This window comes from Arachis stenosperma, chromosome 1, assembly GCF_014773155.1.
Source record: "Arachis stenosperma cultivar V10309 chromosome 1, arast.V10309.gnm1.PFL2, whole genome shotgun sequence".
In the NCBI taxonomy this organism is placed as follows: domain Eukaryota; kingdom Viridiplantae; phylum Streptophyta; class Magnoliopsida; order Fabales; family Fabaceae; genus Arachis; species Arachis stenosperma.
In genome coordinates, this window is record NC_080377.1 from 135,372,830 (window position 1) to 135,388,294 (window position 15,465).

Consider the following 15,465-nt stretch of genomic DNA (forward strand, 5'->3'; position numbering starts at 1 on the left):
AATATCGCACCTACTAGGACTTCATTTTCGTTTTCGAGTCAATAGTGGCCGTGCTTTTAATTTGGGCCACAAATTTCTAAAAAGACGTACCCTGCCTCTGCACACTGTATATGCCACTCTCTCTAGTGTGGAAACCAGTCATGAGTATTTGCTGTCAAGATTTTCTCAATGATTTTGTGTGGATTGCAATGAGCAATGCAATCTAATCCATACCCTAATATTGTATGCGTAAAACATATGGGGAAGTGTGGCAATATTAGGATTATCAACCATGAAATTGATAGTAAAAAAGACGTTGATTTGATAATTTAAAAAAGGTTAATAAATAAGGATTATGAACCATGAACTTGGGTTATGGCTAGGCGTGGACAGCGGAAACTAGTATTTTATTTTTTTTTGCTTGAAAAGGGGCATTGACTGTTGTGGATGTCCAAGGAACCAAGAGTGATGCCATGCTCCAAGATTTGTTTATTGCTAGTAGAGTAGTAGTAGTATTTTAGTAGGTTGCAAATCTTTGTCTCCCATACAAGACAATTACAAGTTGGACACCCCTAGCCCTAAGATCCTGGTGATATGTCCTTAACATTTGAGTAAATGTTAACTGTATATTTTGTGTCTACTTAAACTACTTATGCATCACATGCACTGGTAAAAAAATAAATTAAGCTGCAGTAGTATGGTACTTCCAGGAAATTTACCACGTCTTTTTAGGCTTGTTTTTTTCTTTCTTTTCATGGATTGGACCGTTTTAGGTCTTATATTGGAACTTTATTGCAAAACCCTTCGGTAAATTTGGGCTTCACCAAACAGTAACCTTTATTGCCCAGTGTTGATAATTGGCTAGTCATTCATTGTCTTTGATTATTTTCATCTGAATGACCATAATTTACTTTGGGTCAAAGTAACAAAATATTTGGGCCTTTGGCTCCTTTGTATATAAAAAAAAAAAGTAACAAAATATTTAAATACTGTTTGAAAATTTAAATAGAATTTTTTAACTTATTACTACAAGCTTGATTATGATATCTTCATTATTGATTTTAATTATAACAGGATATGATAAATGATAACCTATGCCAAATCAGAAAGTGGTAGAGAAATCATAAATCCTAAAGTAAATGTGTCAGTAATCTAGGTCTCAGTGTCTCACACATAAAAGAATTGACAAAGCATGGAACTTATTTTTGTTTGAGAAAGTTATTGCAACATTCTCTTGTGAAATCGTTTCAGTGGCAGTGCATTGTTCAAACTTCACACCATAGTAACCATGACTTCGAGGTTACTCAATCATTAACACGAGAGCTATTGTGTACCCTGATTAAGAACAAGCGCAACGGTAGAGAAAATCAGAGTAATGCCTAAGGATTTGTCCCATTCATAACAATCATAAAGCTCATTAGAACTAATTAATTATTTTAGTAATATTTTAGCATAGTAGTAGTTAAACAACGACAAATTGTTTCCAAATAATATAATATTATATCTAAAAATATTAATAACCATATAGTCAGCTTAACCTTAAAGTAATAATCATTGAATAATATAATGGTTAGCCGTTAAAATTTCCATTTCTTTTGTTGTATGAAACATAAATAACAACCCTATTTAAGGACAATAGAAAATGTACAAGAGGCAGAGTTCAGAAGTATCAGTGTTTGTCTATAACCTAAGGTTAAGTCTTACTCTCTCTATTTTGTTATTGTCTTTTTTTGTACGAAATATTAGTCACTATTGGTTCATGGAAATTTCGTTTTATACAGGAATTTAAACACAGGTGGGTCTATTTTTTTTGTACAAGAGGAAACTTCCCTTTGCCACAATATTTGATCCTAATAAATACTTGGGTCAATAAATCATAGAGGTGAAGAAACACTCTCTCACTCACTCAAACCGAAGAAAAGAAAAAGAGAAAAAGGAAAAAAAAAAAATAAAAACAAAAGAATTTTAGCAAAATGAGCAAGTGTCCCGGGATATATTTTGATATTGGGAAGAAGGCCAGAGGTTTTGTCAAATCGTATATATATATATATTTTTTTCTAAAAGAAATATCTTATGAATCCTGATATGGTGCAGTAATGTGACTCATATTTTGTTTACTTTTGTGGTAGGTGTTCTTCAAAAGGACTATGCTCATCAATCACCAATTCACTTTCACTACCAGTTCATGGACTGGAATGTAGACCTCTCTTGTCAAGGTAATGTAAATAATTAATCAATATTTGTTCATTTATTAGGATCTAATTAAGTTGCACTGAGGAAACCAATTCATATCATTTTATCTGATGCAGTAGAAGAAATTGTACCTGGATTCAGGAGCCTTTTCAACTGTACCATACCTGATTCTGGAAAGGTAAAAAGAAAAAACTACCTTTGACTTGTCCATGTACTAATCAGTATCATCATTATTTCTTTGATTTTATTGCATCTTACCATATGGATTCTTAGGTGGAACTACAATATTTGAACAACTTCAGTGGAGTTACTGGATGTATTGGATTAGTAGGAAACTCAAATGGAGGATATGACCCTGCTGTAAATATCTCAGGCCTTGTAGGAACAAGCACTGTCTCCCTTGGAGCCAATGTCGCTTTCGACATAGCATCAAGAACAATCAACAAATTTAATGCAGGCTTAAACTTCAACACTGCCTTCCTTATTGCTTCCTTAACCTTGTAAGCTATCCTACAATTCAGACTATGCTTTTAAATTGTGGTTGCAGTTGCGATTTTACTAAAGAGAAATCATAGTATACCAACTTTTGGTTAGTTAATATTAGCCAACTTTACTGTTTAGGTTTATAATTCAGGATTCAAGGTTAAAAGTTTATGATTCAGGGTCTAGAATTTAAGATAAGTAAAATAATTTATAAAAAAGTTGGCTGATAATAGCTGAAAAAAGTTGGTTATCTAGCGTTACTCCTCAGTATTCTTCTATTTCTTTCTTCACAAGCCTAATGAAGATTGTGTCAAATTATTGTGCCAAACTGAAGATTTGTGTTATGCAGAAATGACAAATTTGACAATGTAAAAGCCTCATGTTATCATGAAGTGAATCCTCTGACCAAGACAGCTATTGCAGCAGAGCTGAGGCATAGCTTTTCGGAAAGCGAGACTGGTGTGACCATTGGTGCTCAACATGCTTTCTTACCGGACACATTAGTGAAGGCTCGGCTGGATAGTACTGGCAAGGTTGGCGCGCTCATTCAACAAGGTTTCTTGCAGAGATTTTTTGTAACTATGGCTGGGGAAATGGATTTTACATCCATAAATGATAAGGCTCCTAAAATTGGAGTCTCTCTGGCTCTAACACCTTAATAATTTTCCAGGGACATGAGTTCGGATTCAATTGAGAGGTTTTTCCTTGTTAAGGAAGATGAGTTCAATTTCTTTTCTCATATGTCAAAATTAGATAAATTGGTAGAATTGTAGTAGCTTCCATGTTTGTTCTCTATTATTTGGTTTTGGATAATTGATCATTCTACTACTTGTAAAGGGGGGAGGCAGGTTCATATTTCTTCATGAAAGATTGAACACTCAGATGCATGTTGCAATAAAAAATACTGTAACATAACTTGCTACATAAAGCTGTAATTTAATTAGAGGCATTGACCACTAGAAGCATTTTTCATTTGTGCAAAAAAAAAAAAAATTGATTGTGAAGTAGCATACTACTAAATTCAACAATTAGGCTAATTTTATGGATACTAGATGGTGCATCATTCCTTATATTATCATTTTATATATATTTATTTACATTCTGGTTGAACACCAATCAGAACCTTGTTACTGAGTATCAAACTATATCACATTGCACACTACACATAAAAGAAAATCATAGGTATATATATATTGCATCACCATATTCCCATGCAAACTACTCATGTGTCTGATGATGAGAAGCCTGAAGAAGTCCATCGCGAATCTGCGTAGCTACATCACGAACCGCGCCAGGTCCGTGTGGAATGAACACAGCAGAGGACTTGGAGGCAGCACCAATTTCTTTCATAGTATCAAAATATTGCGTGACAAGGACCATATCCATGACATCTTTCGCAGTTGTCCCCGGTACATTAACTGAGAATCCAAGAACACTGTCTCTCAAACCATCCACAATGGCTTGGCGTTGGCGAGCAATACCCAGCCCGGAGAGGTATTTAGACTCTGCCTCGCCCTCGGCTCGCTTAATTTGCAAGATCTTCTCTGCCTCAGCTTTCTCAGTCGCGGCCACCCTCAATCTTGCAGCTGATCAAAGACAGAATAAACAAGCATATAGTATTAGGCATAGAGAGAAACTTTATATGACAAAAAAAACATGCTGTAAGAAAACTCACTATCTTATATAAAATAAAATAAGAATTGAAAAACAAAAAGGTATACCAGCATTGATTTCATTCATTGCTCTCTTCACATGCTCATCTGGCTCTATGTCAACAATCAATGTTTGAACAATTTCATATCCATATGCTGACATAGCCTGTTATAGCCATGAAATCATCAGATTCATATTCGCATCAGTCCATACTTTACAATATCAGTAAAATACTAATTTAATAAAATCATGAAACCTTCTCAAGTCCTTGTTCCACAGCTCTGGCAATATCATTTTTCTGCTCAAAAGTATCATCTAAGTTGAGTTTTGGAACACTCGCCCTAATCACTGCAATCAAAATAGCAATGTCACAATATCACAATAGATGATAGTTTATCTTCTTAACCACAATGTGCTTCCTAGTGTATAGTAGTGTTATGATTTATACCATCAAAAACATAGGCTTGAATTTGGCTCTTGGTATTGCTAAGTTTGTAAAAAGCATCACTGGCTTTGTCTGCCAGGGCTCGATATTGAATAGAAGCAACAACATTGACAAATACATTATCCTGTAAGCCCAAAACGAAAAAAACGGCCAAAACCAATCAAGTGTAATTCAATAGAAAATTATACAGAACAACATGTTATTATGCATAGAATTATATTATTCAAAAAAAGTAGACTGAAAATCTCTTAAATTGATTTCTTTTTGTTAAGAAAATTAAAAAAAAACACTTTTGTTAACTACAAAATATTGTGGTTAATAAAAAATATTGTAAAAATGGTAAAAGTATGACCTTTTTAATTTTGCAATATAATTTAGTTACAACCAAAGTATGAAACGAGCAAAACCTTTGTCTTAGTCTCACAGCGAACATCCAACTGCTGCAGGCGGAGAGAGAGATGACCGGCAAGCCGGTCTCCGGTGACCCATGGTATGCAATGGCACCCTGGCTCGAGAACTTCTTCAAACTTTCCAAATCTTTCTTTTATAACCACCGTTGATTGTTCAACTACCACACAACAGAAAAGATTCCCCATTTGCTCTTAACTGTAACAATTCAAAAATCCTATCATTCTCTAGGATCATGTTCCCTTCTCCTATCAGCTTAAAAATAACTATTTATATTGCTTCATCTTATGAGCTTATGCTTTTGGAATGAATGGTTTTATGAAATAGTATTAAAAAATTCTATGTCCAAAGAGTTAAGAGTTCAATTTTTGGGTCAAAAATGTAAAAAATAGCATAACAATTAAAAAGAGGAAAAAAAGCCGCAAAAATCAAGCAAACCGTGTTAGAGTCATTTTGCCTACAAAATCCCAACCAAATCAATGTTCATCATGGTAACAAAATAAAATCCCTACAAAAACCCCTTTTGTTTCAATTGGTGCATTCATGCACTAGAAGTGAGGTACATTTATCAAGGAATAATTGAGTGCACCATTCAACAAAACAGAAGGCAACATGAATAAACTTTGAGTTTAATCCAAAGATCACCAAAATCAGATAGGAATTAGTTGAAAGAAATAAAGAAAAAGTTTGAACAAAACAATAAATAAAATGAACTGTTATGCAGGAAAGAAAACAAAATGGCAAATCAAAATTCACCTTCCGACAAGGATTCCCAAATATTAACAAGTTATGAAACCATTAGCAATCTCATATAATCATTGCATCTTAACTCTAAGTTATCTGCACTAGTGAGATTATGTTGATCCAAAGCTGTACATAAGAATTTAACAGACAAACATAATTAATGACTCAAGATTCATCAAAACAATACCTCAAAATTATAGATAGGCTTTGAAAAGCTGATTTGATGAAAGAACTGAGAAGGCTCTTTCTCTTTGATAACTACTTAATTGGGATTAGGGAAAGAGAGAATTTCATGTACAGTTAACTTAAATTACAAGCGAATCGACAATTACATTACATCCTAATCCTGTTCTTGATATTCATGTTCATTAACTATGGCAAAATTTGTTTTCTAACCATATATTATTCTATTGGAATACATATAAAAAACAAATTAGTAACACTGTCTATGAATAAAATTTTATAGCTAACTAAAATGACAAACAAATCCAGCTAAGTTAGCTATCATGTTGTCACAACCTAGAAAAGTATAGGCACTTGGAGATGAAAACTTCAAAGGGATAGAGGTATATGACAGTTGTGATTGTTTAAATAATCTGCCGAATAATTGAACCTATGTTCTGATTATTAGAGGCAATTGAAGCTAAATGACAAAGGTGGCAAAGCATAATTAAATTGTTAAGATTCGATAAAGCATCTTTTCACTGCAAACAAACAGTGTAACGCATAGTGAAATTGAGCTACAATGCAAGGTAGCTATGAGTTATTTACTAGGGTTTTTTTAAACAAAAAAAAATCCGTGATCTTTAATCTCTCACTCTAAAAGAAAAAAATATATATAGTTTTGTATTGGATAAACTAGTTTACTTTGCCAAATATGGTTGAGGATTACGTTTATTGTCTTTGGCGGAACCATAATTATTAAATTCGGATTGGACCAGATTGTTTAACCGAAAAACTAGTGGCTCGGTTTAATATTTTGATCATTGAAACAAGTGAACTGGTCAACTTCAATAAAATCATTGTGAATCCTCTCTGAACAGAATAATCAAACCACACACTGATATTAGCATTATAAGTTAATGAAAGCTAAAAATATTGTAAGTTAATTTTTCTTTTAAAAAAAGTTAAAATTAATTTATAAAATTTGAACTTTTAGTGTTAGAAATTTAGAATTCTATTTCCAAATTCCAACAGTAGCTAGTGAATTTGAAGTTGGATTGGATAATATTTCTCAAATAGCCACAAGCTAAGATAACGTATAATAATATTAGTTACAACTTACAAGCAACTGAGCAAGGTATAATACCAAACCATCAATTATATTGTTCCATGCAAACACCTCAACTCTCAAATCTCTTGCCCTTATTATTCAACATTCCATGGAAGCTAGTAAGGATTCACACCTAATACATAAATAACTAGTCTCGAAAAATTTCTTTAAACAAGTTAAATTTATCATATTACTTTCTAGACACGTTGACATAAAAATTGATGAATCCATGAATAGCAAATGCATCGTAAATAAAGCTAATCATGAAACTCATTATTATTGTAAATAACCGTGTTTAAAGTTGATATGATAAAGTTGAAGAAGCTGCAAGAAATCAAAGCACTGATCTAGGTGGTGGTATGATTATCATATTTGTGTTGTGTATTTGTAGGAAGAAGCCCAGAATAGATAGTGAAGAAAGTTGATTCCACTAAGAACACAGAGAAACCAGTAAAACCTCTCAAGATGATAGTGATTCAAGTTGGAACCCAACAACCATGGCGTGTGTCCAACCACACTTGTGACCTTGTTAATGAGCGAAACAAGAACAGTGCTGGAGTAATAACCCATGGCAAGAGAAGCCCAAGAAAGCGCGGTTGCAAGAGACCTCATGCTCCATGGCGCTTCAGTGAAGAAGAACTCCATCATCCCAGCAAGAGTGAAAAGATCAGCAGAGCCAAGAAACAAGTACTGTAACGCCACCCACAAGAACGTTATGGGAAGAGGCTCCGTTGAATCCGTTAGACCATGAATCAACGCCGTTTTCTTTCTCTTTGTTTCGACTAACGCGGCAACTGCCATGGCCACAATGGAAAGAACCAACCCTGTTCCAATTCTTTGTAAATGCGTGATTCCGGTTTCGGTTCTGGTTATTTTTCTTGCGAATGGGAGGATGGCGTGGTCGTACATGGGGGCAAGAACCATGATGAAGAGAACTGGGAATACAGGGAGAGAAGCTGGTGGGACCTTGAAGGAACCAAGATTTGTGTCCATGGTGGATGATTGTTGGATTGAGAAGGTGGAAAGTTGAGCTAGGCAACAGTTTAGCATTATGGTTGACATGAAAATGGGGAGGATTCTTAGGACTACTTTGACTTCTTCAACTTCCTTCACTGTGCATTGGAGCATTGGGTGGCATGGTTGTGATGTCACTGCTCTGTTCAGGAATTTGAGGCTCTCTGATAACGGGCTTTGATGATGATATTGATGATCTTCTTTGACATTGTTGTTGGTTTCCTCTGTTTCAAGTATTTCAGATGGGCTCATGTTCATTATAGCATTGCTTGAGTTCTTCCCTGCTTTGCACCACTTGTCGCAAATTGCTGCTGCAATTACCTGATTGTGTTTCATTTTAGTTTATTCACTGAACTTTATATATATATATATATATGGTAGGTTGTTTTAGTTTTTTCTGGATCAATTATTATTTAATTATTATCAACCATCCTACCAGCTAAAAATTAGTCGTGAAATTAACAATTCGCACAAAATATGTACTAAAAAACAATTTAGTGATTAATTTATTGTGCAATGGTTGCAGTTTAATGATATGACATGAAATGTAATATTCGGTCAATGTCATCTCAATAACGATACACTTAAATTTTTTCAAAGACTATTATAGTGATATAATTGTAAGAAGTAAATTAATATTATTGGAAATATATATAAATGGTTAGAGTATATAAACCTTGAGCATGGTTGTAATGGGGCTTCCAACAGGAAGCTTGTTCCTGTACTTGTGAGAACCAAGAAGAAAAAGTGGAATAGAGATCAATATTGATGCAGTTGAGACACCCAAACCCCATTGCCAACCCTTGTTGTCTTCAATCCAAACCACAACAGTGACTGCAATCAAAGCACCACATGAGAGGCTAAACACATAGTAATTAAAGAATGAAGACCTCTGCTTCCTTCCCTCTGCTGTGCTCTCGTCAAACTGCTCTGCACCGTGCGGAGGAAGCGATCCTTTGATGCCGCCGACGCCGAGCGCCACCAGATACAGCCCTGCAAATAGCATAGCTGCATCTCCACCACCGTCAACTTTCTCGCATGCACCACTGTTGGTGGTTCCCATGATGCAGCTTGGTGGTTTCAGTGCTGGTATATGAGCTTGTATTGTTAGAATTAGTAGACCCTGTTTCCATGCATGCATTCATTAATCATGTATAACTATTCATGTTTAAATCAAGATTGATGAACTCACATGAAAATTATGTATGTGATCGATCTTGATTTGATTATTCCATGGTTCTGGGTTAAGTTTAGGGTTTTGCTAATTATAATGAAGAGGCTAACATAATTTAAAAATTGATTCAATTGGAATTTTGTTCTACATTATCTTATATCGAGTTGACTATTTTTTTATCATTGAATATAGTGTGAAACCAAAATTAATTAAATCTCATTCTCTATCTTGTAATTGAAAAATAAAAGTTTAATACATAAATATAAAAGAGCAAAGATAACGAGAATATTAGATGACTAATATTTTTTAATTTTTGCTTGAATCAATACTAATATTTTTAATGACTATAATTTGATCTTTATATTTTTTTTCTTTTAATGAGATTTTTACATTATTTTTAATTTTGTAATTATATCATTTTTGAGTCAAAAATGTTAAAATTAGTGGAATATTACTTTCAAAAAATATATATTTAAAGATATAATTAGCTAAATTTTTAATTGTGAATACTTTTAATTTATAAAAAATATTATATTAATTTTAATATCTTTTATACTAATAATAATCTAATTATAAAATTAAAAATAATATAAAAATTCAATCAAAAAATATATAAAAATTATATTATAAATTTAATAAAATTATAAAGATCAATAAAATAATTAAACTAATAAAATAAATACATACACATGCTTGGTGTTTAATTACCACACAATAGATCATGCTTTTAGATAGATTAGTATTAGTATTTATTTTGAAGTTCATTATACTAAGAATGAAAAAGAAAATAAATAAAGAAGGTAAATAATAATAGTAGTATAATAAATATCAAATAGTGACTTAAAATATTCTAATATTTATATAGAGCAGATAAAATATTCTAAAAATAAGATCAATAAGTTTCCAAATAAACGAAATTAACCAATTAAAAAGGAATATATGAAGAATCAGCTATGAAATATCTAGAAGGTCAATTCTAGATTAATGATTCAACCAATTAAATATATTAAAGCACGTGATAACCATATGTAGTCCCCATTTTGATAGGTTCCACATAGTAAGGTGCCTAGCCCCACCTTGATGTATGTTGCCCTGCTTCAAAAGTACTCAACCTAGCTAACTCGCTATTAAGATAAGTTAGTTGCTCGCATACACAGTGAGAATGTGAAAAGATATAGAAAAAGAGAAAGGGAGAGAAATAAATGATATATATGGGTTTTTTTCTTTTTTTTTTAAATACTTACCTCTGTTGTATTATTTGGGAGTTTAAATTTTGTCGAGTTTATATAATAATTCATTAACTAGTGATAAATTTAAAAAAAACTCAAATTTACAATAAATTAATTCTTGATCTGTAAGATATTTTGAGTCTGGCATATAATATGTATACAAATGTGAACCAAGAAATAAGTAAAATTGAAGAACAAAATTGATTAAAGACAAAAGAATCATGATAAATATACACTGATACACATACCACAATATAAACACATATGAAAGTTCCAAGCCCCACACTTGGTTACATTATGCTCAAGCTTGACATAACCCAGCTAGTGTCCCCATTTTTATGTGCAAAATTGATAAATATTTTGATATTAATTTTGGAAAATATTAGAGAATCAATAATTTTTAGTGAAAAACATAGAGAATCCATTAGTATTTGAAATTAATAGAGTAATTTTTCATTCTATATATAATTAATAGTATTTGAAAAATATTAAGAGCTAATATTTTTACTAAAAAGAAATAGCTAATAATGTCTTAAATATAAAATAAATAAAAAATTGGTTACCTAGTATTTTTTTAATAAAATAAGTATCACTAATTATATATATTAGATTCATCATTTAGTTTCTAAAAACATTATTATATATAGAAATAAAATTCTATTCGTATTATAACTATATATGTTTTATGGCTTAAGCTGATTGACCAATAACAAATAGTCTTAGATGAGTTATTATGGTATGACAGAAACTTATTTAACCCTGCTTTTACTTTGCCAATGATTATGTATGCATATGATATTCAAGCACCTAGTAATAACGGAAATAATCTTGAAGCATTTTCCTACAAAATCAACAATATTACTGCCAACATAATTAAACACTACTAATAGTTGAGGGAATAAGAGAAGAAGGTTAACTATTATATTACCACGAATTCTATAGCAGCACTTATGAGATATATGGAATAAGTGGTGAAGAAAGCATCTGCAAGGAATCCACCAAGAATAGCAAGAAGAAAAGCTGTTCCCATGAAGTTTGTGACAATGTTGGCAGAGCTGGATGGCGAAAAGTGCATGAATTTGGACACGTACATAACAAGATTGCTTGCATTTGCAATATATGCTAGGTTCTCCAATACCTCCACCGCTGTAATTTAATTAATTTCTCATGTATAAAGTATCTAATAATTTTGTTAGAAAGACGATATATATTATGACGTCAGCAAAAGTAACTAACCTAAAACGAAGGAAGCTGCAAGCATTCCACCATGAACTCCTCTTATGGCAGGTCTGTTCCTCCAATCTATGTACCCTTCCCATACCTGCACCTGTGCTTCATCCTAAACAGTTTACAATATATATATATATATATATGGTGTTAATTATTATTATAATAAGAACTAAGATATAAGAGTAAAGGATCGATCAGCGAAGGTTTTGAAGTGTGTTACCATGGCTAATATATCCGGTGAGTTTATCTTAATTAATGTTTATGAAGCTAATAATAAGGAAAAAAGATATAAAGTGGTGGCATGCACAATTATAATACTGCTACTTCTAGTACTAGTTCTTGATATATATTCTTCAAGAATGTGCTTTAATTTATTTCTGTTATATCTTGGAAGTGTGGTGAACAGATCTTGCATTTATAGCTGTGGCAAATGGAATTTATTACAGAAAGATCCATGGAAAGATCTAGATTCTAGACTTAATGAAAGCGACCTTTCTGATCTTTTCACCCTTACGTTGTGTGTTTGTTGGTGACCTTGACACTTTTCTACTGTGTCTCAACCTCTACTCTAATCTTGGTTTTCATATTGGTCTGATCTAGAGAGAAAAAGTATAGACATAGCTAGAGAGACATGCATGAAAAAAAATATATTAAAGAGTTATTAGAATTTATTTTTTTTATTAATTAATTATTAATATTTAAAAATATGAAATAAAATATGTTATTGAATAATTAAAAAATTATAAAAAATTGAATTAATAGCTAAATGATTATCAAAATAATAAATTCTGATGATTTTTAACACTTTTTTATAAAAAAATATGATGGAATATTTTGTTTGGCGTTCGCTCTCTATATTTGTGTGCGAGTATTCTCCTTTTATATTATGTCATTAGTAAAATAATAATTATATTCTGTATATGAATTGGTTAAATAGTTAATTTACTCATTTATATATTTATTAAAGATTTAAATTTTATTTAATTTTATATATGTAATAATTTATTAATTAATAATAAATTTTTAAATAAAACTTAAATTTGTACAAAATTTATTTTTAACCTATCATATTAAAAAATATTATAAAAAATTAAAATATATATATATTCCATATATGTCTATTTAACTATGTATATACCTGTTAATTTCGGTTGCTTATCGATAAGATATGATTATGATTACTATTAGAGTTTTGTTAGATAAATAATAATTTTGTAAATAATATAAATAATTAGTTCTAAAATTGATTTAATAAAATAAAAAATACTTTATTTTTAAATTATTTTCTAAGTCTTAGTATTAAAATAAATATATGCACATCTATTAAATTAAATATTCAGTCATTATTAATATGTATGAGTAAATTAAATAAAAAATAATTATATAATTAAAAATAATTAATATAATTATTTTTATATTTATTAAATTAAACCTTCGATATATTTATTATTTATATTATTTAATATTTTTATTATTTATTTATATTTTTTTATTACTATTGGAGAACAAAAATTAAACGAAATGATAGCAAATCAAACTCAATTAGCTAGAAAATTTGAGACATGATGAGGTGTTCACGGATGATATGCTATTATGCTATATATGCATATGCGCATGTGTTGTTGGGAGTTAAAAGGTGGCATTACATAATTGCGTGAACCAAAACCATGCAGCAAAAATATTTTCAAAGGAATATAATTCAACATTAGAGCATCGCAAAGTGAGATACACAAATTCAATGGTTGTAACTAGGGGTGTACATGGTCTGGTTCGATTCAAAGATCTGATCCGACCTCGAATGTTTTAAAAATTAATTTAGTGTAATTTTATCGGATTTAGAATCAGGTAAGGGTCTTAAAAATAAATCCGGTCATTATTTCGGGTCAGGTCCGGGAGCTCGAGTCACCTGAACTTGGCCCGGTGGCGCAGTCATCATACACAATTAATATTTTGTGTTATTAGTGATGGATGATAGCTATTCTTATGTGGAATTTAAATCTTGTAAACCTTAATATTTTGTGTTATTAGTCATTATAAGATTATAAGTTAATGTTTTATGTTTAAAATGTATAAGACTTTAGACTAATGCATAATAGTGTTATTTGTATTGATTTAAATATTTGGTGTTATTAGACAATATTAGTATTGATTATGGTTATGCTTTAATTTTAGAGAAGGGTTGGTTCTTGTTATATTTTTTTTAAGTGAGTTTTACTATGTGAATTGTGAAATAATGGTTGGAGATTAGGTGATTTTTACATGTTAAAGACCCAATTTTTACTCGGTTTTTATTCCTTTTTTACTCGGTTCGAAGATGCGTAGGTTTTATCAGATTTAGGATCGGATTAGAGTCTAAAAATTAGATCCAATTTATATTTCGAGGCGAGTCTAAGTTAAGTCAAACCCGATATGACCCGACCCATATAAATCCCTAGTTGCAAGCTAAGTGGACAACAAATTAAAAGAGGTCATAATTGTATGATGATTTTGTTTGTGAGGGTAAAGTTAGAAATAAAGAAATCTTGTGATTTTATGAAATGGCTCTCTTCAAAAGCTTATTAAATTGATAGAAAGATACATATATAAATAATTTTATTTTTAATATATTTTTTAATGTAAATCCTTTTTTTTATATTTTGCATAATTTATTTTTTTAATTTGTCTTATACTATGCTAAATTTTTTTTAGGATGTGTAATTGAGATTGGATATTAGAACTCACTATTATATTTAATAACCAGAGATTAAAATTAATTAAAATGTCAATGTTAAGAAACAAAATTTTAGTTCATTTAGTATTTTTAAAAAGTGAAAACACAAAAAATTGAAATTTTTAAGGACAGATACTAAAATTTTAATAATATTTTTTAATAACTAAGAGTATTTTAGTAAATATTATTATTTCATTTCAGTATTTATCTTAAATTAAATAAGATATTAAGATATAATTCAATGTTATACACTTTACACTAAACATAATACAAAGACTTAATTTAATTCTAGTCTTTTAATTTCTATCTTTTAATCTCAGTATCCTTTTTAAATACAACCTTAAAATTCACAAAGGATGAAAATCTAAACCTGACCTTTTAATTGTAGAAATTTTGATATCATATTATAAAATATTTTTTAATTTAAACTTATAAAAAAATATATGAATAATTATATTTTAATATGTATAGTTATTTTTTTAATAATTAAAATAACATATATGAATTAAATAGGTTTAATTATTCTGTTGGTTCTTATAGTTTCGTAAAATTTTTAATTAGATCCCTATACTTTTTTTCTTTTTAATTGGGTCCCTGCACTAATTTTTTTTACAATTAAGTCTCTCTTAGTAGTAATTGGCTTAATTTTATAGGGACCCAACTAAAATAAAAAAAATTGGTATAGGGACCTAAATAAAAGGAAAAAAAAGTGTAGGAACTTAATTTAAAAAAAATTGATGCAAAGACTCAATTAAAAAAAAAAGTATAAGGACCTAATTGAAAATTTCGTAAAACTATAAGAACAAGATAATTAAACCAATTAAATAAGACATTTTATTCAAAAATGGCCACACAACACCCATATATGCCCTTATACAGTGGTTAGTCCATTGTGTGGCTTTATGATAAGCTGGAGATATGATAGATTTG

At 30.4% G+C, this 15,465-nt stretch overlaps 3 protein-coding genes across 7 annotated transcripts; 1 reads left to right on the top strand and 2 right to left on the bottom strand.

Annotated features, from left to right (window-relative positions):
* The first annotated feature begins 1,838 nt into the window (after window positions 1-1,838).
* LOC130960787 (mitochondrial outer membrane protein porin of 36 kDa-like) lies at window positions 1,839-3,702 on the top strand. The gene is made up of 5 exons (XM_057886250.1): window positions 1,839-2,001; window positions 2,109-2,195; window positions 2,289-2,350; window positions 2,446-2,672; window positions 3,005-3,702. Exons 1-5 carry the CDS (start codon window positions 1,953-1,955, stop codon window positions 3,312-3,314), a joined length of 735 nt encoding a protein of 244 aa, XP_057742233.1. The 5' UTR covers window positions 1,839-1,952; the 3' UTR covers window positions 3,315-3,702.
* A 60-nt stretch (window positions 3,703-3,762) lies between these two features.
* Window positions 3,763-6,261, bottom strand: LOC130960775 (hypersensitive-induced reaction 1 protein). The gene is made up of 6 exons (XM_057886240.1): window positions 6,093-6,261; window positions 5,161-5,359; window positions 4,757-4,877; window positions 4,565-4,656; window positions 4,377-4,473; window positions 3,763-4,241 (listed from the first exon to the last, which is right to left on the bottom strand). Exons 2-6 carry the CDS (start codon window positions 5,347-5,349, stop codon window positions 3,874-3,876), a joined length of 867 nt encoding a protein of 288 aa, XP_057742223.1. The 5' UTR covers window positions 5,350-5,359; window positions 6,093-6,261; the 3' UTR covers window positions 3,763-3,873.
* A 1,169-nt stretch (window positions 6,262-7,430) lies between these two features.
* On the bottom strand, window positions 7,431-12,205 carry LOC130951917 (protein NRT1/ PTR FAMILY 4.6-like). 5 transcript variants are annotated; one of them, XM_057880765.1, is made up of 5 exons: window positions 12,046-12,205; window positions 11,832-11,934; window positions 11,527-11,741; window positions 8,869-9,315; window positions 7,431-8,513 (listed from the first exon to the last, which is right to left on the bottom strand). In XM_057880765.1, exons 1-5 carry the CDS (start codon window positions 12,046-12,048, stop codon window positions 7,545-7,547), a joined length of 1,737 nt encoding a protein of 578 aa, XP_057736748.1. In that variant the 5' UTR covers window positions 12,049-12,205; the 3' UTR covers window positions 7,431-7,544. The 5 variants fall into 5 exon arrangements, with proteins under 5 accessions (XP_057736748.1, XP_057736750.1, XP_057736684.1 ...); XM_057880767.1 differs by having other exon boundaries at window positions 8,869-9,278; window positions 11,524-11,741; XM_057880701.1 differs by having other exon boundaries at window positions 11,524-11,741.
* Between the last annotated feature and the right edge of the window lie 3,260 nt (window positions 12,206-15,465).

Excerpts from the sequence above, each read along its gene's own strand:
- LOC130960787 (XM_057886250.1), top strand. The coding sequence starts at position 1,953 with ATGAGCAAGTGTCCCGGGATATATTTTGATATTGGGAAGAAGGCCAGA. Across the intron at positions 2,351-2,445 it reads CCATACCTGATTCTGGAAAG|GTGGAACTACAATATTTGAA; the intron begins GTAAAAAGAAAA and ends ATGGATTCTTAG. Across the intron at positions 2,673-3,004 it reads CTTATTGCTTCCTTAACCTT|AAATGACAAATTTGACAATG; the intron begins GTAAGCTATCCT and ends TGTGTTATGCAG.
- LOC130951917 (XM_057880701.1), bottom strand. Across the intron at positions 11,742-11,831 it reads TGCAGCTTCCTTCGTTTTAG|CGGTGGAGGTATTGGAGAAC; the intron begins GTTAGTTACTTT and ends ATTAAATTACAG. Across the intron at positions 9,316-11,523 it reads GTGCTGCTATAGAATTCGTG|GGTCTACTAATTCTAACAAT; the intron begins GTAATATAATAG and ends GCATGGAAACAG.
- LOC130960775 (XM_057886240.1), bottom strand. The coding sequence starts at position 5,349 with ATGGGGAATCTTTTCTGTTGTGTGGTAGTTGAACAATCAACGGTGGTT. Across the intron at positions 4,657-4,756 it reads TCAAGCCTATGTTTTTGATG|TGATTAGGGCGAGTGTTCCA; the intron begins GTATAAATCATA and ends TTTTGATTGCAG. Across the intron at positions 4,242-4,376 it reads AATGAATGAAATCAATGCTG|CTGCAAGATTGAGGGTGGCC; the intron begins GTATACCTTTTT and ends GTCTTTGATCAG.